This window comes from Phalacrocorax carbo, chromosome 33, assembly GCF_963921805.1.
Source record: "Phalacrocorax carbo chromosome 33, bPhaCar2.1, whole genome shotgun sequence".
NCBI classification, from domain to species: Eukaryota; Metazoa; Chordata; class Aves; order Suliformes; family Phalacrocoracidae; genus Phalacrocorax; species Phalacrocorax carbo.
The window spans coordinates 613,674-637,601 of record NC_087545.1 but is presented as its reverse complement, the minus strand read 5'-3'; the positions used below and the strand labels follow the sequence as shown (position 1 = coordinate 637,601).

Genomic DNA, 23,928 nt, shown 5'->3' with positions numbered 1-23,928 from the left:
GCTCTGTCTCATCGCCTCCTCTAGCTCATGGCTGTGTCTGCCTGGGTCTTGACATGGGCTTCTGGTGCTGGTATGATCCTTTGTGGACTTGCCTCCTTCTCCCAGTGTCTTTCAGGCGTGAGTGGGAGGTCACCTGGTGCATGTTGCTGGCAGACGTGGTAAGGAGGGACCCACCAAATCCTGAGTGTGAGGCGGGTCTCGCACAGCACTGCCAAGCCTGTACCCTGCAGAAGTTGGGTGCAAGATGGGCCAGCAAGATGTGTCTGGGATTTGGGCCGGTGGATCCCCCTGCAAGGATGGCTGTGGGCCTCCTGGTTGTGGTGGTCTTCTCCCCTGCCCCACAGCTTCCCAACTTCCACCCATTTCAGCCCTTAAGACAGCACTGGGGCAGCTCTGGCCTGTTCCAAGTGCTGTTCCCATCTGAGGGTTGTGAGGTGATTTGGCTTCAGGGTTGAGCCAGTCCTCTGTAGTGGACACATCTCAACAAGTTCCCATCCTGGGATCTGCTGTGTCCACGTGTCTCTGGGAAAGAGAGGTTGCACCTGCAGCCCTGGCAACAGACTGCCTGTGGTCATGGCGGTCATTCACCCTTTAAGGTGTGGTGAGATGCTGGAGGTGTTACATTGGCCATGAAGCACCTACATGATGCATGTTGTAGTGGTGGGGGCCCCTTCCGCCCAACCCCAGAGCAGAGTCAGCTCCCCTTAGGCCATATCCCATCCAAACACCCTCGCCTTTAACACTGTCCTGAGCAGAGGAGGGGATTCTTGTAAAAGAGGAAAAGCTTGGGGATGCAGAATTTGGTGGCAGGAGGTGGCTGCCTATGTAGTGTAATTTACGGCACTCCAGGTCTCTTCAGTGCCACATTTTTGCCTCTGCAGGTGTCTCATACACCTGAAGATAGCTCCAGTGATGGATGTTTCCAATGTAGGAGCAGCCCAAACACATGTTCCAAATGGTTGATGGAGATCTGGGGTTGCATTCAACTGCTGAGGCCATCAGAGATGATCTGGGGTACCCAGCTGGCCCTCAGCTCCTCTACCAGGAGTGCTTGCATCTCTTGTAGACCCTATGTCCTATATGCCAGCCCTGCTATGAGTGTCTGGGGTGACTGAGGGTAGCACTAGGTAGGTGGTAGCCAGACTGTGTGTTCTTATGGTTGGACAAGCCCCAACCTTTGGACATCATGCTCCATGGGAATCTCCAGCCTTTGGCATCCTGGAGGTCAAAGGGCGGTTTATCTTCCTGACCTGCATTTCATATAGGGGGAGAGGACCACCTCTGGTGGTTCAAGCCCCAGGGTGGCTGCACCCAGAGATGCCTGTCTCAGAATTAAGACTTTTCTCATGTGCTGGGATCACACATTGTGTGGTCACCAAGTGATGACCTTATGGCCAACACCAGCTTGGTAGTTGGCAAGGAAAGAGCTGGACTTGCTGCTGGAGGAAACCTCAGGTTTTATGCTGCTTGGGTGCCTTGCAGACCCCCTGCTCCTCTCTCAGCCATGGCCTGGGGGGTTGCCTCATGCTGGTGCTGCCCAGCCTTTCCAATCCATCTTGAGGGGTTTTCTCCAGCACCTGGTGAGCTCCTCGAGTTACTTAGGTGCGATCTAGGGGGACAGCTTCACCCTGTGTCAGGAGCAAGGGGACTTGCGTGGAGGGCTTTTGGTTTATTTCTGAATGTGATGGACCCCAGGCAGCCCTGACTCTGATTTTGCTCCTAGTTTTGTGACCTTGCTTTCCAACTCTTCCGAAGCATCACAGGAAAAAGGAGAAATGTGGAGAAACCTTTGGTTCAGCACTTTTCCCAGTTTTGGGATGTCCTTAATCCCTGGGGAAGGTGGAGAGATGACTGGGTTCCTGCTTTTTCCTTCTGGCAAGGAAGGCATCGGTTGCCTCGGCAGATTGGCAGACACTGGCTCCAGCTGTTGGGACCTCTGCTTGTTGGGTCTCCTGACCTCCCTCCCATCATCCTGGGTGCTTTGGGGGGCACAGCCCTTAGTTTGTGAGCCTGGTGGACACCTGGGGTGAGGCTGAGTGTGTGGTCCCTCTGTACTGGGATGTTTTTAGGCATGAGTGCCAGTGGAGAACTGTGAGCTACCTGGCGTGTCTTGCGCCCTTGTGAGCCTCAGCAGGGAGGTTCCCCACAGTTGGGTCCCCAAGGGATAGTTGCAGGCCTGGGGACACAAGGCAAGGAAAATGGGGTTCTGTGGTTGTCCCAAAATGCATCCAGGGAGGATGGCTTGAGTATTCGCGCTTGTGGGGTAAAGTGCTTTGCAGCTCTGGCACCTGGGTTGGTCAAGAACTCGGGGGGACTTGCCTCCATCCAAGGTCTGGGGGAAGCTGTGGCAGAGGAGCACAAAAGCAGCTCATGTTCCTCTCCAGCACTCACACCCATCATGCCTGGAGGGTCGGGGAACCCCTTTTAATTCATTTGCACCCTTCCTTCTACTCCTCTGCTCCTTTAGCTCAGGCTTACATTGGCCACCAGCTTCATCGGGCTCCTCCTGAGCTGCGGGGGCTGCCTGGATTGTGATAAGGCAGGTTAAATAAACATCACCAGACTGGGTGAGCCCCCTTGGCCAGGTAATTCGGGGCTCCTGATAAGAGTCACTGGTACCAGCTGGTTTTGAAATGTCCTGCCTGTCAGCTCCTGCTTTGCAGTCTTTAGGAAAGCAGGCTAGGGAAGCAGGGGGGCAGCAGGAGCCTGGTGCGGCCCCCCAGGGGCACGAGCTTGGGAGGGGCTGGCATCACGGGGCAGCGTCTTCCTTCATGAGCTGTGTTGTCTCGGCGTTGGTGTCCTCGGAGGCTTCTGCTTTGCTGGGGTGGTAGATGGCCCCCATGGGCTGGAAGGATGTTGCTGAAGTGCTCTGGTCCCCGGGGCGCCAGCGGGCTGTGAGATGGAGGGGACACCGGTCTGTCACCAGGCTCAGGCAGCTGCTGAGCGGACCCCTGTCTCTGCATCCCCCCAGGTTTCAGGGTGGCTGGAGCAGGGACTGTGGGGAGGGGGGGCACACAGGGGTGGCACTGTCACCTCCAGCCTGGGCTGCTACCATGCACCTCCTCTTCAGGCTGAGCCACAGCAGAACCCCACTCAGCAGCATTACCAGGGCCAGCAGTGCTATCAGCGCCGAGCAGGATGATGAAGCACCTGGGATTGGGAGAGTGCACTTGGGATCCCATTTCCAGCCAAGACCAGTAACAACAGGCAAGAAAACCTAACGCCAAACATGGCCTGACTCCCCCGGCAGCTCAGCTGGTGGTGGAGATGGACTTTCCTTAATTAGGCTTCCTATTAAGACCCATTTCCCTGAGGGAACGATGGGATGGATGGGTTGGAGCGACCTTCCATGTTCCTGCTGCTCTTAAAACGTGCATCAGCTCTCTGGTGTGTTCTGCTTTGGATATGGGGTGCTACATCTCACATAGGCCTATTTCTGACCCTCCTCCATCCTTCAAAGTCCCAGCTATACCACAACCTATCTAAGAAATGGGAGCTGGTCCTGGAGGGAGCTCAGAGGGTTTGGCAGGGGGGGATAAGAAAATTTGGGGCCCAAGAAGAAATGGGAGGGATGAGTGTGTTTTGGGGTCAGGAAAGCATCTCCCATGCTCCCAAGGGTGATGGAAAACAAAACATGTACCCCAGGAAGGGCCCTCAAGAATGTGCCGGGATGAACATGTGCCACCTTTCCCCTTTCTTGGGACCTTTTCCTCCCACCCAGCACAGACACCACAGACGATCCCAGCACTCACCTTTTGGCTTTGTGCACACCACTCCAGCTGCCGAGCCCTGCCTGCACGGCCCCAGCCCCATCTCTCTCTGCTGGCACTCCAGGAGCAGCGACTCCGTCCCCCGGCAGCTCAGTCCCTCCAGCAAGGCATGGCCGTCCCCCTGGCTGAACTGGGCTCCCACAGGCGCTGACTGGGCTGGCCCGCAGCCCAGCTGCCTGCAGACCACCCCGGCTTCCAGCAAGCTCCAGCCGTTGCTGCACACCCCGTGCCAGGTAGCGTTGTAGAGCACCTCCACCCGCCCCGCGCAGGGACCGGGGCCGTCCTGCACCCGCATCTGCAAGGGGGTTGTGCCTGCAAGAGGGAGCAAAGCGGGTAAGACGGCCCCTCCAACCCAGCAGGCAGGCGGAGAGGGGTGTGCAGGGCATGTGCGTGTGCAAGGATGGGCATGCATGCCATGTGCCACCTGTACGTGCTGCACCATTTCCCCCGCCAGCTCCCTTGCAAGGTCATTCCCATCGCTGATGTCCCACCAGCGCTGCCAGCCTCCCAGTCCCAGACAAAAACCCTTTTTTGGAGCAGCTAAGCATTTTCCTTGGGGATGACCTGAGCACACGACTCCTGCGTCTTCCTCGTGGTTGCAGTTATGGAGTCCCCAGCTGTTAAGGCTGCACTGGGAGAAGGTGGTCTCCATGCCGGTGCACTCCACGTCATCCAGCCAGATGGGGTCCAACCCTTGCCTGAAATGAGCTTGGCCTGGGGCTGACACAGCTGTCCCACAGCCCAGCTGCCGGCAGATGACCTTGGCATCCTTCAAATCCCAACCGTCATCACAGATGGTCCCCCACCGGTGTTCGTGAAGCACCTCCACTCTCCCAGCACAACGGTTTGGGCCATCAGCCAAGCGGACCTGTACCTCCTCTGTGACGTTGGTATCTGCCAGGAGAAATCCAATTAGGAAAGGAGAGTAGGGTTCCCATCACCACCTCCCCCCAAAAAACCCCAAACCAGAAGCAAGAGTGCAAATACAGAGTCGTTATCGTCCCCCCCAAAAAAGGGATACAACACCCCCCCCAGCCCTTCCAGAGGAGCACGGCCATAGGGATGGACTTCAGTTGCACCTTTGTACCCTAAAACGGTGGTGTGTCCTCTATGCAAATGTGTGGACCGGGAATGGAGACCAGGCTGGGGATTTGGGGTCGTGTGGTTCCCTCAAGATGGCTTGGCTTGCTTAGTGCCACAGGGAGGGGGAAGAAGGTTTCAATGAGATCTTGATTAGGAATGGGGTGGGAACCTGCTGCTGGCTGGGGAAAAGCCCAGCTAAAAAGAGGCTATGATCCTTTGCGGCCCCCTTCCCCCAAACACCACGCCTTTCCAGAGCCAGCATCACCCCAAATGCAGCTAGGTGCAGGACAGACCCTCCCGTCCCCCACCACTGCTTGCCCTCTATCACAGGACTGGGATGTACCTGAGCATGTCACGCCAGCATCTTCTCTGTGGTGGCAGTTACTCTGTCCCCAGGGACGGGCTCGGCACTGGACAAGGGTTTCCTCCGTCCCGTTGCAGCCCACATCATCCAGCCAGATGTGCCCTGTACCCTGCCCAAAGTGAGCCTGGCTGGGTGCTGCTATGGCTCTGCCGCAGCCCAGCTCTCGGCACACCACCGCTGCGTCGTTCAGATCCCAGTTGTCATCACAGATTGTCCCCCATTCCCAGCTGTGAAAGACCTCCACCCTCCCAGCGCAGCGATGCGGGCCGTCCACAAGCCGGACAGTTGATGTGTTGGTTGTGCCAGCACCTGGAAGCAGCACAGACACATCACAGTGTGCTGGGGACAGACACGGTGCAGGGGGCAATGCCCAGGGCTGGGGCAAAAGGACATCCCCACCTCAGGATGGACTTGACCATCCCACTGCAACATCACCACGGAGGCAGCGAGATGCACGAGGGACCCTCCCTGGCCCCTCAGGACACCCCATGTTGCAGGGCCAGGATGTACCTGAGCACACCACGCTGGCGTCTTCTCCGTGGTTGCAGTTGCTGTGACCCCAGGGACGGGCTGGGCACTGGGCAAGGGCTTCCTCGCGGCCAGTGCAGCCCACATCGTCCAGCCAGATGCGCCCCATGCCCTGCCCGAAGTAAGCCCGGCCCTGGGCTGCCTGAGCTCTGCCACAGCCCAGCTGCCTGCACACCACCGCCGCGTCGTTCAGGTCCCAGCCGTCGTCACAGACCGTCCCCCACTGCCCAGCGTAGAAGACCTCCACCCTCCCGGCGCAGCCGTTCGCTCCTTCGGCCAGGCGGACCTCTGCCACCTCTGCTCTGGACAGGTCTGTGGGCGCAGAAGCAGGCAATGCAGCATTGAGGGCATGAGGGCCGCCTGTCCTGGGGGGCTTTCTGTTTGCAGCAGCTGGGGTGCAAACCTAGGGCAGGTGCCCAGCCACGGTCGCACAGGAGGACAGATCCTGGCCCGAGCCCTGCCTGCAGAGATGTGCAGGAAGGCATGGCCATTGGGGCTTCACAGCCACCACGAGGCACCTACATTTGACCTCCCAACTCAGTCCCTGATGGGGAAGGGGAGAAATAAATCATCTTTCTCAAAGCCTTGCTGGGACCCAGCAGAGGTTCGGTGCAGCCCACATCCCAAACTGGGAATCAATAATGTTCTTCCCCACTTCCCGGCTCAGCTGTGGTACGGGGGTGTGGGGATGGGAGCCAACACTATCTGCCAGGGAGACAAGCCCCTGTGCCCTGGAAATCTCCTTGCAGCCACTGCTCCTGGGGTCAGGTTAAAGAGGAAAAGGCTTTTTTTTGGGGGTGGGGGTGGGGGTGGGCAGTGGGGGGAGGGTAGCAGCTCCAAGCTGTGCTTTTAGGACCCAGCAGGAATAAGCCTCACCTAAGCAGACCACGCTGGCATCCTCCTCATGGGTGCAGCTATTGACTCCCCAGGGCCTGGCCCGGCACTCCGTGAGGGTATTCTCCCCCCCAATGCAGGTGACCCTGTCCAGCCAGATGGGATCCTGTCCCCTCTCAAAGGAAGCCCCTGCCGGGGCCGCGACAGCCACCCCGCAGCCCAGCTCTCGGCACACCACCGCCGCGTCGTTCAGGTCCCAGCCGTCGTCACAGACCGTCCCCCACTGCTGGTCGTGAAAGACCTCCACCCTCCCAGCGCAGCGATGCGGGCCATCCACAAGCCGGACAGTCGCGTTGGTTGTGCCAGCACCTGGAAGCAGCACAGACACATCACAGTGTGCTGGGGACAGACACGGTGCAGGGGGCAATGCCCAGGGCTGGGGCAAAAGGACATCCCCACCTCAGGATGGACTTGACCATCCCACTGCAACATCACCACGGAGGCAGCGAGATGCACGAGGGACCCTCCCTGGCCCCTCAGGACACCCCATGTTGCAGGGCCAGGATGTACCTGAGCACACCACGCTGGCGTCTTCTCCGTGGTTGCAGTTGCTGTGACCCCAGGGACGGGCTGGGCACTGGGCAAGGGCTTCCTCACGGCCAGTGCAGCCCACATCGTCCAGCCAGATGCGCCCCATGCCCTGCCCGAAGTAAGCCCGGCCCTGGGCTGCCTGAGCTCTGCCACAGCCCAGCTGCCTGCACACCACCGCCGCGTCGTTCAGGTCCCAGCCGTCGTCACAGACCGTCCCCCACTGCCCAGCGTAGAAGACCTCCACCCTCCCGGCGCAGCTGTGTGGCCCGTTCACCAGCCTCAGGTTGGCTGAGCTAGAGTTGCCTGTTTTTGTGGAGAGGGAAGTAGGCAGACACGTGGTTGCAGGGCACCCCCACATGCCTGGACCATCCCCTGCCTGCATCCCTGGACTACCGCCTCTGCTCTCCAGCATCCCACGTGCCTCCAAGGAGGAGCAGGGCAGGACCAGTGCTTGGGCATTGGTAGCACTGAGTACAAAAGGGATTGATGTGGCCGGGTGCTGCCATTTTACTAGGCGGACAAAACCCTGGCCATGATGGCTGGATGCAGGGTTTGGGTTGGAAGAGACCTTTAAAGATCATCTAGTCCAACCCCCTTTCTATGAGCAAGAACGTCTTCCACTGGATCAGGTTGCTCAAAGCCCAGTCTAGTCAGACTTTGAACACCTCCAATACGGAGTCAGAATGGTTTGCATTGGAAGGACCCTTTATAGATCATCTGGTCCAATCATTCCGCTATGGGCAAGGACATCTTCCACTAGATCAGGTTCTCAAAGCCCCATTAAACCTGACCTTGAACACTTCCAATGATGGGGCATCCACAGCTTCTCTGGGCAACCTGTTCTGGTGTCTCAGCACCCTCATCATAAAACATTTCTTCTTTATGTCCAATCTAAATTTACACTCTGTCAGTTTAAAATCATTGCCCCTTGTCCTGTCACTACGGGCCTTGGTAAAATGTCTCTCTCTCTCTTTGTTATAAGCACCCTTTACATATTGAAAGGCCAAAATAAGGTCTCCCTGGAGCCTTCTCCGGGCTGAACACATCCAACTGTGTCAGCCTTTCTCCATAGGAGAGGTGCTCCATCCCTCTGACCGTTTTTGTGGCCTTCTCTAGAGCTGATATAACAGGCCCATGTCTTTCCTATACTGAGGACCCCAGATCTGGATGTGGTACTCCAGCTGGGGTCTCATGTGAGCAGAGCAGAGGAGCAGAATCACCTCCCTCGACCTGCTCGCCACACTTCTTTTGATGCAGCCCAGGATAAGGTTGGCTTTCCGGGTTGCAAGCGCCCATTGCTGGCTCACATCCAGCTTTCCACCTACCAGTACCCCCAAGCCCTTCTCTGCAAGGCTGCTTTCCATCCCTTCATCCTCCTGCCTGTATTGATAGTGGGGATTGCCTCCACCCAGGTGCAGGACCTTGCACTTGGCCTTGAGGTGAAGGTCTGGGAGGGGGTGAGAGCTGCAAGAAGCTCCTACACCAGCCCTGCACACAGCATCTCCTCAGAAGCAGGACAGCTGCCTGTCCCTGGGTAGTGGCAGGAGCTCTGCCTCCAGCCAGCCCTGTCCTGGCTCTCACCTGCGCACACCACGCCAGCATCTTCCCCGTGGTGGCAGTTGTGGATGCCCCACATCTTGGCTCGGCACTCGGAGAAGTCGGTTTCCTCCCCCACGCAGCTCACGTCGTCCAGCCAGATGGGGCCGGCTCCCCACCCAAACCGAGCCGAGCCAGGGGCCGAGAGGGCCACCCCGCAGCCCAGCTGCCGGCAGACCACCGCTGCGTCGCTCAGGTCCCAGCTGTCATCGCAGACCGTCCCCCACTTGTTGTTATAAAACACCTCGACCCTCCCAGCGCACTCGCTCAAACCACCCACCAGGCGAAGCCTGGGGATGCTGGCAATCCCTGAGCCTGAAAAATACCCAAAACCGGGCATTATTAGGGATATGGTTGTGTGTCTTAACACCTGCTGGGCTGAAGAAGGCAGGACATCCCTGTGGCGGTTCTGGATGGCATTGCTGCAGCGAGCTTGTATGTGCCTTGCCCTTTATCAGGGACTTGCAGCAAAGTGAGCCCAGGGTTTGTTTTTTTTTTTCAGGGTGGAAGGAGCTGCAGAAGATCTCTTCCACCAGTTTCACCCTGAGGGTGGTTGCACCCTGGTTCAGAAGTCGGGACAGGAGAAAGCACACGTGTCCCCACCTGAAGGACACCGTCCTGGGAAGAAGGGATGCACAAAGGTCCTTTCCAGTGTTTCTCAGTGCTTTCCTTCCCCCTTGCTTGGAAGCTGCATCACCTAGGTTCACCTGGCTCTAGCCACTTTTTGCCCTAGAGGAAATGGCAAAGGATCTTTTTTCTGGTTGTCCCTGTCCTGACTGCTTCTGACTGCCACATTGACCTGTCCATGGAGGTTGTCTTTCTAAGACCAGGGCTAGGCTTGCAGCAGCTAGCTCAAAAGTGGTGTATCACATGAGAGCAGCTGGTCTCAGTGCCTCTTTCTACATTTATCTGCACACCGTGGCATCTTACAGTGCTCGCAGCGCAAGTTGCTCTGCCTGCTCTTGAGCTGGCCCAGGGCACAGGTACACCTGCTGCCACTCGAGCAGCACCCCTGCACCCTCCAGCTACTGCTCCCAAAGGGTGCAGGTGCCTCGCCCCATGAACTCATCTTGGACCCCTCCAATGGTACTAGGCACTGAGGCACAGCTTAAGCCGTGCTGCTTTTTTTTCCTAGCGTATCGTATTTTTCCATGTCTCTGAACCCTGTTATTTTAACACAGTTTCTACCAATCTGGGCAAGTTGGCCAGCTTGCTACCAAATGGTTCCCAGCCTGCAGAAGGATGGAGCTTGGTCCATCTTACAGTGAAAACATGTGGTGAGGATTACCTGAGCACACAACGCTGGCATCTTCCACATGATTACATGCATGGTGTCCCCATGGCTTGACCGGGCATTCAGCGAGGGTGGCTTCTGTCCCAACGCAACTCACCCTATCTAGCCAGATGGGGCCAGATCCTTGCCCAAACCCAGATAAACCTGGGGCTGACATGGCTGTCCCGCAGCCCAGCTGCCGGCACACGACGGCCGCGTCTTTCAGGTCCCAGCCGTCATCGCAGACCGTCCCCCACTGCTGGTTGTGAAAGACCTCTACCCTCCCAGCACAGCGGTGTGGGCCATTCACCAGCCGCAGGACTTCCGAGCTCCCCGGGTCCAAGCCTAAAAGCAGAATCAGAGGACAACAAATCCAGGCCAGAACTGCCTGCCTGGCCAGTGGCTGGCAACGTGGTGGACCTCCCCTTGCAAGGGGTCTTGCAAGGTCTCCACCAGCATGTATCATTTCTCCTACTGCTGCACCCTGGATGTGCATTCATTAACACCTTTTGGGACAAGCCTGCTAGGACCATGCTGAGTAGGTCATGAACCTGGCCAAGTTACTGAGGAGCGCCAATGGTGTGAGTATCCTCATGGGGACAAGCAGGCAAGGAGGCACCAAGTGCATTGTGCACCTGAGCAAGGAATAGCTTGGTGAAGAGAAGGGACTTCCCAAGGCTGTGTGGTAGCACGGATCAAAAAAGCCCCGCAGGGTCAGCTGCAACCCTGATGTGCCAGGGCATTTTGTGTGTGTGATGGAAAGCCTATGTCTCACAGGCTTGGGGTTTCTGGGAATCCCAGGCTTGGGATTTCCAAGCACTTTGCCTGAGGGAAGCCAGGGACTGGTAGCCCTCAAAATGGAAAACACCTTGTGGTCCCTGGGGGTACTGCAGGAGCGAGGGGTGGTTGAGCCAGGACAAGGAGGAGCTGGATGGGTGAATTTGGTCAGAGTGCACGGCCTCTCCCAGGGAAGGACTGACCCCCGACTCACTGCCACTGACCTGTGGCTGCAGAGCACAAGACGCCTGCGTGCCCTTTTGACTTGCAGCTCTCAGTGCCCCAGAGCTTGACCTTGCATTCGAAGAGGGCCCCCTCCGTCCCGGTGCATTCCACAGCATCCACCCAGATCAGGCCATCTCCTGTCCCAAACTGCGTAGACCCTGTGGCCGAGTGTGCCACCCCGCAGCCCAGCTGCCGACACACCACGTGGGCTTCGGCCAGGTCCCATCCGTCAGTGCAGATGCCCCCCCAGCGCTGATCATGAAACACTTCAACTTTCCCGGAGCACGGGTCTGAGCCGTTCACCAGGCGGAGGCTTCCGAGGTCAGAAATGCCCGATCCTACAACATCGGAGAACGTACACATGTAAAGGAGATGCCTTCTGCCCCGTGAAAACTCCAGCTGCCAGCAATGGGTTTACACCAAAGGCTGAGCAGCCTTGGGGGTCAAGGATGCTCTTGCGATGACAGAGAGGGCAGACCTTTGAGGTGTGATGTGAACTGGCCCAGATGGCTCCCAAAGCTTGATTAGCATGGGCTTGACCAGACTATAGTCAATGGACCTTATGTAGTTTGCCCTCCTAAAGCAGATACATAGGGCAGGTGTCCTTGTGCCCTTTGGGACTCCCAGGTGACCTCGCCTGCCCTCCAACTGCTGCTCCTGAGTGGCACAGGTTTTCCTGTAGGATGTCTTAGCCCAGCTAGGGTAAGATGCTACCTTCCCATGCTGGGGCAACTGAATTCAAAGCTGGCTGTCTTGGTCAGTAACACCAACATATTAAGCAAAGTCCGTCCCGATAATTAAGCAACTGTTTGCAACCCAGTGGTCCCAGCTCCTTAACAGTCACCAAAATGGGCTGCAGGGTTCCTCTGGCAGAAAGTCAGAGCTGGAGAGGAGAGAGAGGGATGGGAGATGGGCTGTCACGGGCTCACGCAGCTCTGAGCATCACAGGGTATATCTGCCATGGATCAACCAAAGGTGTCGGAGAATCCTCCCTGACCGTAATGGGGGAAGACCCATTTGTTCTGCAGTCTGCCCTGCTTTGAAGAAGGAGGTGGCCGTGTTGTAATTTGCCTGATGGGCATGGTCTCTGGCCCGTGCTAACTGCCAGGATTTATGATAAATAACATCAGCCAAAAGCATGCTGGAGACCATATTTTTAGCGATAGCCATCCAAATGGGCAAGGCATTAGTTTTTCTTGGACTTTTTAAAGTCTGTGTCCGGCTGCCCTCTTCCACCAGGATGGGCCATGAGTGGCTGACTTCAAAGCAAAGGGTCTCCAGGCTGGCTGCAAACTGTTCCTGCATCACAAGCCCTTGCACCCATAGGGGAAAGCAGAGTTAAACCCCAGCGCAGGATGAACGTGGTAAGGTTTGCCGCGGTGCTCCCAGCGCCATGGTGGGAGGTGGTTACCTGAGCACACCACGCTGGCATCTTCTCCATGCTCGCATCCACGGACACCCCAGCCCTTGGCTCTACATTCGGAGAGGGCTGCTTCGGTCCCTGTACAATGCACGTCATCCAGCCAGATGGGTCCCTGTCCCTGCCCGAAGTGAGCCCGCCACGGAGCAGATATCACCATCCCGCAGTCCAGCTGCCGGCACACCACTTTGGCATCCGCAAAGTCCCAGCTGTCATCACACACCGTCCCCCATTTCTCATTGTGAAACACCTCGACCCTCCCAGCGCAGCGACCTGGGCCATCCGCCAGCCGAATGGGTGCAAAGCTGGAAACAGCCGAGCCTGCAAAGAGGCAGGGAAATGCTCAGAGCATCCAGCCCCTTCAAGGGAGGAGGAAGGACCCTGCATTTTGGCATGTAGCCGGTGCTGCATGGTCACATCGCCTATGAACCCACAGTATCTCATCCCCACCCCATGGAGGAACTTCTCAAAGGGTTTAGGGGTACCTGACCCAGCAGCAAGCGGGGTGAAGCTGGCATCTTGCTCCCAGCTGGGATGGGGGAAGTTACCGGTGCATCCCAACCCACTGCTGGTGCTGGAGTGAAACCCACCTGAGCATACCACGCTGGCGTGCTTTCCATGGCTGCAGCTGCTCTCTCCCCACGGGCTCGCCTGGCATTTTGTAAGGGCTGGCTCCGTCCCCTGGCAGTTCACATTGTCCAGCCAGATGCGTGGGGGTCCGGCACCAAAATCTGCCCCCTCCAATGCCGGCAGTGCTGTCCCACAGCCCAGCTGCCGGCACACGACCTCGGCGTCCTGCTTATCCCAGCCGTGGTCGCAGATGGCTCCCCACTCCCCCTGGTGAAGCACCTCGACTCTGCCAGTGCAGCGGTGCGAGCCATTTGCTAGCTGGAGATGAGCTGGCTCGGGGATGATCGAGTCTGGAAACATCCAAGAGATTTATTAATGCCTTCAGATGGCAGCCAGTTTCCCTCCATGCTGATCCTATTGCAATTAAGCTCCTGTCCCCTCTTCAAGCTGTCAAAAAGCACGGAGGAGGGGAGGAGGGCTCCCCACTACCACCCAAAACTCCCCGCACCAGAGCATCTCCCTGCAATACCTGCTCGCCAGGCAGGTTGCATTTGCCGAGCTTCCCCCAATGAGTTGGTCCTGTTGCTGGAGCTAGAGGGTTCCCAGAGGAGAAATAGGGAGCCCTGCAGGAATGCCTCCCACCACCTTAAATAATCACCTTGGGGTGGGAAGAACAGCCCTCTGATGGGACCAGCAGGTGCAGGGAGGGTCCGGGAAAACCCCACTAGCTGCTGATGCTGACCCCCACAGTCTTACTTGGGGGTGCAGACCTGCTGTCATGACACACCCCCTCCCACCACCTTCTGTGGAGTGATGCCGACGGAGCATTGGTCACCTGAGCAAACAACACCGGCATCTTCCCCGTGGTAGCAATTATTGATGCCCCATGGCCGGGCCTGGCAGGCGGACAGCGTGCGCTCCATCCCTGTGCAGTTTGTCTCATCCATCCAGATGATGCCGTCCCCACGCCCGAACTGAGCCCCCCTGGGGGCTGACAACGCTCGCCCGCACTCCAGCTGCCGGCAGACGACCTCAGCGTCCAGCAGGTCCCAGTTGTCATCACACACTGTCCCCCACTGCTTGTTATGGAAGACCTCAACCCTGCCAGCGCAGCGGCTGCCATAGTTCACCAGCCGGACCTGGTCATCCTCAGAATTACCTGAAAGAAGGAAATATGGGGAAGGGCCAGCGTGCTGCGACCCCCTGGGTAAGGAAAACTGCTCTGGCACCTTCTCAGGTCACTGAGCGTTGCACCAAGTGCTGCAGGCTTGTCTAATTACAGCAGAAAGGAGCTGGATGATCCCCAGTGCCTGCTGGCAGAGGGGCAAGAGGCTGCAAGCTGCACTGTGGCAGCATCCCACCCACTGGCATCACCACTGACCCCTCCAGGAAGACACCCAAAATTTCCCCAAACACCCAAAATTTCCCCAGACACCCCATGACACCCCATGATGGAAACTCCCACAGAGAGGGTACATTGTCTGGGGCTGCTTGCACAGGTGGAAAATGAAGGTGATGGTCCAAAACCCCACATCTCAGGCTGTGTCACTCCCGAGGGGTTACCTGCACATACCACTCCAGCTTCTCTCCCATGGTGACAACTGGCATTGCCCCGGGGGTTCACCTTGCACACAGAGAGGGCAGTCTCCATGCCTGTGCAGCTCACGCTGTTGGGCCACATTTGTGCTGGTCCTTGCCCAAAATGTGACCCGCCAGGTGCCAGCAGCGCTCTCCCACAGCCCAGCTGCTTGCACACCACTTGAGCCTCGGCCAGATCCCAGCCTTCATCACACAGGGATGCCCAAGTGCCGTCGTGGGTGACCTCCACCCTGCCTTCACAGCGCGTCGAACCGTTGGCCAGGCGGACCTCAGCAGCCACGGGCACCCCTGAAGCTGCCAATGACACACCAGGGTAAGTACACCAGGAGAGCCACGGCTGCTTCTGCTCCAGCCTGAACATCCTCCCTGTGCAGTGAGTACCCAAACTGGAGACCAAGTGCCTGCAATGTTCAGCATCTTCTTAAAAGTTAATTTTGAGGGGTGGCTTTGCAAAGGCACTTTATTGCAAAGTCACCTTATTGCAAAGACACCTTATTGCAAAGTCACCTTATTGTAGAATCATAGAATAGTTTGGGCTGGAAGGGACCTTTAAAGGTCATCTAGTCCAACCCCACTGCAGTGAGCAGGGACATTTTCACCTAGATCAGGTTGCTCAGAGCCCCGTCCAGCCTGGCTTTGAATGTTTCCAGGGATGGGGCATCTCCCACTTCTCTGGGCAACCTGGGCCAGTGTTTCACCGCCCTCATAAAAGATGTCGTCCTTATATCTAGTCTAAATTTACCTTCTTTCAGTTTAAAACCATTACCCCTTGTCCTATCACAACAGGCCCTACGAAAAAGTTTGTCCCCATCTTTCTTATAAGCTCCCTTTAAGTACTGAAAGGCTGCAGTAAGGTCTTCTCCAGGCTGAACAACTCCAACTCGAGGCTGTAGCCCTCGAATCATTTTTGTGGCCCTCCTCTGGACCCGCTCCAACAGGTTCATGCCTTTCCTGTACTAAGGACTCCAGAGCTGGGCACAGTACCCTGGGTGGAATCTCACGAGAGCGGAGCAGAGGGGCAGAATCACCTCCCTTGACCTGCTGGCCATGCTTCTTTTAAGGTAGAACAAGATACGTTTGGCTTTCTGGGCTATGAGCAAACAGTGTCAGCTCATGTCCAGCTTTTCATCCCCCAGTACCCCCAAGTCCTTCTCCAAAGGGCTGCTGTTGATCCCTTCATCCCCATGCCGTATTGATACCAGGGGTTGCCCTGGCCCAGGTGCAGGACCTTACTGCAAAGGCACTTTCCTACTCCCAGCTGCACAGCCCAAATAAAAGACCTGAGTTCTAAAAACTCCATCAAAAGCCCTATGTCGCGGGCAATTGGTGAGATAGACCTGGCCTGGCTAGATGGGCAGGAACTGGGGATGCTGAGTTACACCTGCAGAAAGCTTTGCATAGTGCAGCTTAGTTGCCCCCAAGGCAAACCAGGCTTTGGGGTAGGTCCTTGGTAATTCATGCGTGCAACTGCAGACTAACAACCCTTTGCTGTTCCTGCAGCTTAGCACTGGGTTTATAGCAGCAGGAGGTGGGCTGAGGCTTTGCAGGGTGACTTGCCCGCCTGTGTGCTGCAGGTGCCCCCCAGCGCTGCCAAGGGGGTGCTGCAGACAAGTGCCCTTGAGGGAAATGCAGGAACCATCCCACGATCCCTTAGGAAACCCTGAAAATCTGATGTTGACCTCTCTTACACCTCGAGGTGAGTTACCTGAACATATGACTCCAGCATCTTCCCCGTGGAAGCAGTTGTTGTCCCTCCACGTGCTGGCTTGGCAGTCAAAAAGTGTGTCCTCGGTACCGGTGCAGTTCACGTCGTCCAACCAGATGGGATCGTGGCCCCTCCCGAAGTGAGCCCCGCTGGTGGCCAACAGTGCCGTGCCGCAGCCCAGCTGCCGGCACACCACTGCCGCATCCGCCAGGTCCCAGCCGTCATCGCAGACTGTCCCCCACATGTGGTCGTGGAGCACCTCCACCCTCCCGGCACAGCGGTTGGGGCCGTTGAGCAGCTGGAGGGTGCCCAGGGCAGAGATGCTGGAGTCTGTGGGTGCCCCAAGGGGAACAGTTGGAGAACAGTTGTGTGTCACTGCCAGTACAGCAGGACGGGATGCAGGGGTGGAGGTGATGCACAGCTGGATCACCGCCATCCCGGGCTACCTGAGCACTCAACGCTGGCATCCTCCACGTGTTGACAGTTGTGTACCCCCCATGGCTTGGCTTGGCATTCGGAGATGTTATTTTCCTCCCCAGTGCAGTTGACCTCATCCAACCAGATCTGTCCCGTCCCTTCTCCGTATCGAGCTCCTGGTGCCACTGACAGCAATGTCCCACAAGCCAGCTGACGGCACACAACCCGGCCCTCGGGGGAACCCCAGCCGTCATCGCACACTGTCCCCCACGTCCCGTTGTGGAGCACCTCTACCCGCCCGGCACAGTGGCTGGGCCCACCCACCAGGCGAAGGAGTCCCTCTGGGCTCTCAGCAGCTGCGTCTGCAAAGCCTGGAGGGGAAAGAGGAGGGGAGGTGAAATCCTGGGGTTGAATGGAGCTCAGCTGCTTCTATGTTTGAGATGGCCCTTGCTCCCCCAAAACAGGTTTCAAAGGAGGTGCTGATCCTCCCACACCACCCCTGGGCATCTCAGACAGCTTTGGGCATCTCTTTGTAGGCAACTGAGCCTCGTCTCTGCATCTAAATGCCTCAATTTAACCATCTTAACCTCAGTGGGGATCCCACACCCCAGGAGCCCTTATCTTTCTCATGTAATAGGCAGATAAAAAAAAATGGGTATTTGAACCTATGCATGTTTTTGTACAAGCAGCCAGCAGCAAAAATGTAGCTTCACCATCAAGAGTAAGTAATGCCTTGGGGCCCAGCTGAGCGGCGAGCTTGCAGGGATGAGTGGAAAAGTGCTTTAACTAAGGGTGTTGGCCATGTGCAAGGCCCACAGCATGAGATTGCCGCTGGTCCCATAGGCGTAGTTTTGCAAGGGCACTAACTGAAGGGAGACCATGCAGAAAGGAGCCAGATGTTAGTCACATGGAGAGCTCAACTGGGTCAGCAGAAAAAGAAGTCCAAGAGGGATGTGATTGCGTTGTGTAAATAAGCTTTTTGACCATGGATAATGATTTCCGAAGTGCTCAGGCACTGATCTATGTGCAGTTCCATCAGCAAGCGGGGGCCAGACGTACCACTTGGGAAGTCACAGGGGCCAGAAAGAGGATGAAACAGGTTAAAAACTTAATTCCTTCTGTGACAAGGTCACCAGCCTGGTTGACCAAGGGAAGCCAGTCAATATGATCTTTTTGGATTTCAGTAAAGCTTTCAATACTGTCTCTCACAGGATCTGCCTGGACACAATGTCAAGCCCACAGCTGGGTAAACACGAAATGCAGGGGGTAAGAAATTGGCTGATGGGTCGGGCTCGCAGGGTTATAGTAAGTGGGGTTACATGGGCCTGGCGGCCAGTCTCTAACGGGGTTCTGCAGGGATCCATCTTGGGGCCAGTACTCTTTAATCTCTTCATAAATGACTTGGATGCAGGACTGGAAGGAATACTAATTAAGTTTGCTGATGGCACAGAACTGGGAGGAGCTGTTGACACTCTCGAGGGCAGAGAGGCCCTGCAGAGGATGCGGACAGACTGGAGAGCTGGACAACCACCAACCGTGTGGAGTTTAACAAGGGCAAGTGCTGGATTAACTGCTCAAGCAAGTCCAGTGGAGAGCCACCAAGATGATCAGGGGCTGGAGCATCTCCCTTATGAGGAAAGGCTGAGACACCTGGGTTTGTTCAGCCTGGAGAAGAGAAGACTGAGGGGGGATCTCATCAATACTTATAAATATCTGAAAGGCAGGCATCAAGAGGATGGGACTAGGCTCTCTTCAGTGGTGCCCAACACCAGGCCAAGGGGCCACGGGCACAAGCTGGAACACGGGAAGCTCCACCTGAACATGAGGACAAACCCCTTCCCTGTGCGGGTGCCAGAGCAGGGGCACAGGCTGCCCAGAGAGGCTGTGGGGTCCCTTCCCTGGAGACATTCACCCCCCGCCTGGACGCGGCCCTGTGCCCCTGCTCTGGGGGTGCCTGCTCCAGCACGGGGTGGGACGGGGTGAGCTCCAGAGGGCCCTTCCAGCCCCCGCCAGTCGGGGATTCTGTGATTCTGATTTTGCACTTGGGGCAGGGCAGCCCTGGCTGTACAGGCAGCCTGGGGAGCGAGGGGGTGGGGAGCAGCTCTGCAGAGGGGTCTGGGGGTTCTGGTCAGTGGCAAGTTGAACACGAGCCACCAGCGTGCCCTGGCAGCCAAGAGGGCAACCGTGCCCTGGGGGGCACCGAGCCCTGCATCACAGCCGGGCGAGGGGGGGGATTGTCCCGCTCTGCCCCGCGCTGGGGCGGCCTCACCCCGAGCGCTGTGGGCAGTGTTGGGCGCCGCAGGACATTGGGGGTATAAAGGTACTGGAGAGTGTCCCGAGGAGGCCACGGGGCTGGGGAAGGGTTTAGAGGGGAAACCGTACGAGGAGCGGCTGGAGTCCCTGGGTTTGTTCAGCTGGAGCAGAGGGGGCCGAGGGCAGCCTCATGGCGCCCTGCAGCCCCCTCCCGAGGGCAGGAGGAGGGGCAGGGCTGGTCTCTGCTCTCTGGTGACCAACGCCAGGCCCCGAGGGAATGGCAGGGAGATGTGCCAGGGGAGGGTGAGGCTGGGCATTAGGGGAAGGTTCTTCCCGCAGAGGGTGGTGGAGCCCTGGAACAGGCCCCCAGGGAGGCATCACAGCACCAAGGCTGGCGATGTTCCAGATGCACTTGGACAAGGCCCTCAGACATATTGTGTGAATTTTGGGGTTGTCCTGTGCAGGGACACGAGTTGGACTTGATGATCCTTGCGGGTCGCTTCCATCTCAGGACATTCTTTGATTCTATGATTCTATGAAAAATCAAATCCCTGAGTCATTCAAATACGGACAGCATCTGGGCAGCTGTGACATGCTGCGTGCAAGCGTGCATAGCTCGACTCTGTCATTCAGGCTGCGCATCAGGGAGCAGGGACGCATATTTACAGTAAAGCCCCTTTGCAAAGCCACCCTCAAAATTCACTTTAACGAGGAGGATAAGCCAGATGCATTGCAGGCACTCAGCCTCTAGTCTGCAAACTCTCCTGTCCCCAGGCAAAGAGTCCTGATGATGGCTGGCTCCTCTGTTTCATCCGTTCCCCAGGTGCCTTTTGCTCTGCTTCCTTGTTTTTACTAGGAGTGATGAGGCTACCTTGGGATAAGCAATGAATCAGCCCTGCAGCTGAGAAATAGCAGAGCTGATACATTCCCTGGCATATTTCTTGCAAGCACTGCCTGGTTGTTTGCACATTTACTGTGCTTGGATAGACAGGTGCCAGCCCAGAGGCCTCCAGCCAGCCAGGAGACACTGACTGTTGAAGAGGCAGACACCACACTGAAATTTCCAGGAGTAGGATTTCCACAAAAAAGTGGGAAGATTGTACTGTTCGTGAATAGATCAGCAAAGGAGAAAACCTAAGCGAGTTAAAGCAAAACTTTTGTTCCAAGAGGCAGTGGTACAAATGGGCCTTAGCAACTAATTAGCCTGGAAATTAAAACAAAATCCCTACCAGCAGGGAAAGCATGTTCCTAGTTTTGTTCACTCCAGACCTGATCAGAAAATGAGTGTTTCTGCTTGTGCCCTTTGTAAATGTGAAGCAGCACTAAGAAGGTTGCCCAACTCAAATAAACAGCTTCTGCTCTGAGCTGGGACAGCTTGGGCAAAGCCCTGAGCCCTTCCTTAACTATTTCCAAAGTGAAGCTGCCACTGAACTATTGGCATGGCATTGCTCTTGCAGCAGAGCTCTTCCCCACACTTGCACCAATGTCTGAGAGCAAACCATGGCTGTGGGTAATGGACCTGTAGGGTCTGCAGCTTCCTTACATCTCTCCCTGAGCACAAGGGTCATGTCTTTTGCCAGCATCTTGCCTGTCTGCCCCATTAACCCAACAAATATCTGGTTCCTTGTGCTGCACAGCCATGAGCCACCCAGCCTTGTCCTGGTGTCTACTTGTTCACCCATAAGGGGAGCCACCCTCTTAATGCACAGTACTGTTGGGTTTGGCCAAGGCCCCTCCGTGATGCAATACCATGAGTTTGCCATGCATAGCCTGGGATAAGCCAAGATTAAAACAGGACAGGAGGCTGTGGCCAGCTGAAAGACAGCTTCAGAATCAGGCATGCTTCCCTCCACTCTTGTAATCATCACAAGTCTTTAATTATGGGGCACAGCCTTTGATTATGGGCAAAACCGTATGTGCAGAGGTAGACCTGCAATACATGGTTCTTGGAGCATAGAAGAGATAGCTGAGCTCCCAACTTCACAGGAAAAAAAAAACCTTTCACCTGCCTCTAAAGCCAATCACAAGCCATTCCCCCCCTGCCCCAGACCCCCAAGAGAAACCCCCAGACCCCCAACCAGCCTCTGCTGTGCTCCATGAAGTGCTAGCTGAGCAGGCTGCAGGGATAGATGTGGCCAGTGGTCTCCCTGCGATCAGTAGTGAAGGTGAACACCACTCACCCCAAAGGCACACCATAAGGAGGAAGGTCCCCGCGCTCCTGGCCCCACCGCAGGTGGGTTGGTTTCTGCCCCTGGGGCGGCTGGGCAAGGGATGGAGCCCAGCCGGCATCCCCATGTTCACAGTCTGGCCACAGGCTGGAGGCTGGAGTGGACTGTCCTTGTGAGAGATGCCAGATCATCCCCGTGTCCCACTGGCCAACTGGGAGGGCAAACTGGGATTTCTGCAGTGAGCCCTCCTCTTCCTCCCCCCTGCTCCCCCCTGGGAGCGTCGCCTCCTGTGAAGCTCTGCCAGGAGGTGACGCACTGCCCCATGCAGCAGCCGGTCTTGTCATCGGCTTGCGAAACGGTGAGCTGTTCCAGGAAAACACGGAGCAAACAAAACCCTCTTGACACTCAGGTCCCGTCTCACACGTGCCAGCGGCTGCAGGCACCTTGGCTGCCCTGACTCATGCTGGTACAAGATATCTACTTTCTACAAGCTAAAGCGAGCCTTTATGCACAGAACTGGGCAAATATAACTATGTTAGTTTTGTTAGAAAGTGTCTGGTTGTGTTTTGGGGGGTGAGGAACCACCCACTGCAAGAAAAAAAGGTTACTAAAGGCTGGAAATGGCTTTATTGTGGAGGCTGGAACCAGCACCTGCACTGTAGCTGTCATCAGGTGAGCCTGGACACCATCTGTGATGAGAAAGGGGTCTTGCACCCACCTTGCAATGCTTTGAAATGGCTCAGTTGTATTTGGAAAACAAGGGGAACTGACATTTTCTTATTCTACTGTGGCTGCACTTGCGAGACCCCAGGGGTCCCTTTTGGAATAGCAGTTTTCTTCCCAGTTGCTGTTATGCAGATGATGCTCCAGTCACGTCCCTTGCAAATCACTGCCCCAAGCATGTCCCAAGATGCTGAGAGTATGGAATAGTCTGCTGTCCTCCCATCCCTTCATGGTGGCACGCTGACGTTGTGCAAGGAAAGGGCCTGAAGCCAGAGCAGCGTGCCACTGGAAAAAATTAGTTTTGCAGAAGGGTCATCAAATTAACATCACTGATTGCTCCGAATCGGAGTGTTCAGATAGAGGTGGGTGCTGTGCTGGTGGTACACTGAAGATGGGGCTTGCATTGGGCAAGGATGGGACCCCTGCCAGCAACAGCATAGATGGTTCTGCCTGTGTCTGTGCAAAAATAAGAAGCAAAACTGGAGCACGTGATGGGAAGAGGAGAGCATGGCCAGGAAAGTCTCAGGCTGAGTTTAACCTGTCCAGCCTGACAAAACCTGAGAGGGGTAGTAGAGTTGAGACTAGATTGCTGCCTGTAGGAAGATGAAACAGGAGGAATCCAAATCCCAGGGGCATGCAGAACTAGGCCTGAAGACGAAAAGGGAAAAAAAGAGGCTAAACAAAGTTACAAGAATGGGCGGGTGAAAATAAGACTGAAAACGAGTCAACACTCATCTCATAAAAAGTTGAGCAGTGGGGAAAGGTGACGGTATTCATTTGTACCAAGGCTCAGTGAGCCCAAGGACTTTGTTCCCCTTCTTTGCAAACAAACAGGACAGCAGCAAAGAGATTCCCGGCACCAACCAGCATGGAAATACTGGGAACTGTTGTAGCTTGACACGGCCGATGGAGCTCTAGGCAAGGGTGTTTCTGCTGGGGCTGTTTTCAAAGTTTGGACAAGCAGCCACTCTGGAAGTGGGTCATGGTCCTACATCCCTTCTGCTCCTTTTGAATTTGGGTGTTGTGTCTCCCTTGGAAGTCTGGAAAAAAGCCTTCCTGAGATACTACAGTCCCTGCAGAGCATCTCTGCAGAGTAGTCCACAGCCTGAGTTTGGATCTGGCAGGTGCTGGTCCTGCATGTTGAAGCCATGAAGAGCCCAAACTCATCCCAACTTTAGTAACCTTTTATTAAAGACCTTCTCCAAATGGTGCACATATTTTGTTGCATAAAACTGGGTCCAAGCTCCTGTTTTCCCCTATTCTGAGGACAGCCTACCCAGAGCTAGAAGGACCCCGGGGCCTTTGATGTAAACTTTGGTTCAGGCAAGGCTGTCTGTCAAGACCAGGTCTGCTGGGGCAGCCAGCAGGAAGACGAGAAGGCTCAGGTACTAGCAGGAGGATGAGAAACCCTGAAGTCCCAGGAGTGACGGATGTCCATGGGGGAGTGGAAGATGACCTCGCGGCCATGCATTGACAGGAGGCACCCGGCCTGGGGGGCTCTATGGCTGGGACTTAGGACAAGTAGAAAGATGCAAACTGGTCACAGCTGCTGGCCGCTGGCTGGGAGGGCAGGAGAGGTGGGAGGCTAGACCTGAAGGGCATTGAAATAAATGCTGTGTCTCTTTCATGTGTGTATTTTCCCTGCTGCCTCTTGCACTGACTCTTCCCTTCCATGCCCTTGTGCAGAGATCAGCTTGGCTCGCAAGGCACACCTTCATCACAACCTGGTCAAGCTTGTGGTCCCTTCGTTCCCACCCCATGGCACTGGGATGTTCCTCTGACCACGGGCCCTCCTGGCTTCACCGAAGTGGTGGCTGGTTTGGGGCTCAGACCTGACTCCAAGGGTTGCTCCATTAGGAACGTGACCCTTCCTTGTTGGTGTCTGGGACAATATCTCACCCAGCATCAGTAATCTTGAGTCTCCTGTATCTGACCCGATCATCTACAATCCCTCTATAACCAGAGGGCCTATTCTTCCACCACTTCCATGTTGCCAAATCACTCCATACCCCAGAATCTGTAAAATGCTGCA

The 23,928-nt window shown here is 56.2% G+C and overlaps 1 protein-coding gene across 1 annotated transcript; it reads right to left on the bottom strand.

The window, feature by feature from the left end:
• Nucleotides 1-2,749: 2,749 nt before the first annotated feature.
• DMBT1 (deleted in malignant brain tumors 1) lies at nt 2,750-16,860 on the bottom strand. Its single transcript, XM_064437568.1, has 16 exons — nt 16,336-16,860; nt 14,595-14,924; nt 13,867-14,190; nt 13,052-13,381; nt 12,434-12,782; nt 11,041-11,354; nt 10,055-10,360; nt 8,752-9,075; nt 7,150-7,473; nt 6,622-6,948; nt 5,728-6,057; nt 5,197-5,526; nt 4,335-4,664; nt 3,753-4,082; nt 3,034-3,150; nt 2,750-2,892 (listed from the first exon to the last, which is right to left on the bottom strand). Exons 1-16 carry the CDS (start codon nt 16,769-16,771, stop codon nt 2,750-2,752), a joined length of 4,944 nt encoding a protein of 1,647 aa, XP_064293638.1. The 5' UTR covers nt 16,772-16,860.
• Between the last annotated feature and the right edge of the window lie 7,068 nt (nt 16,861-23,928).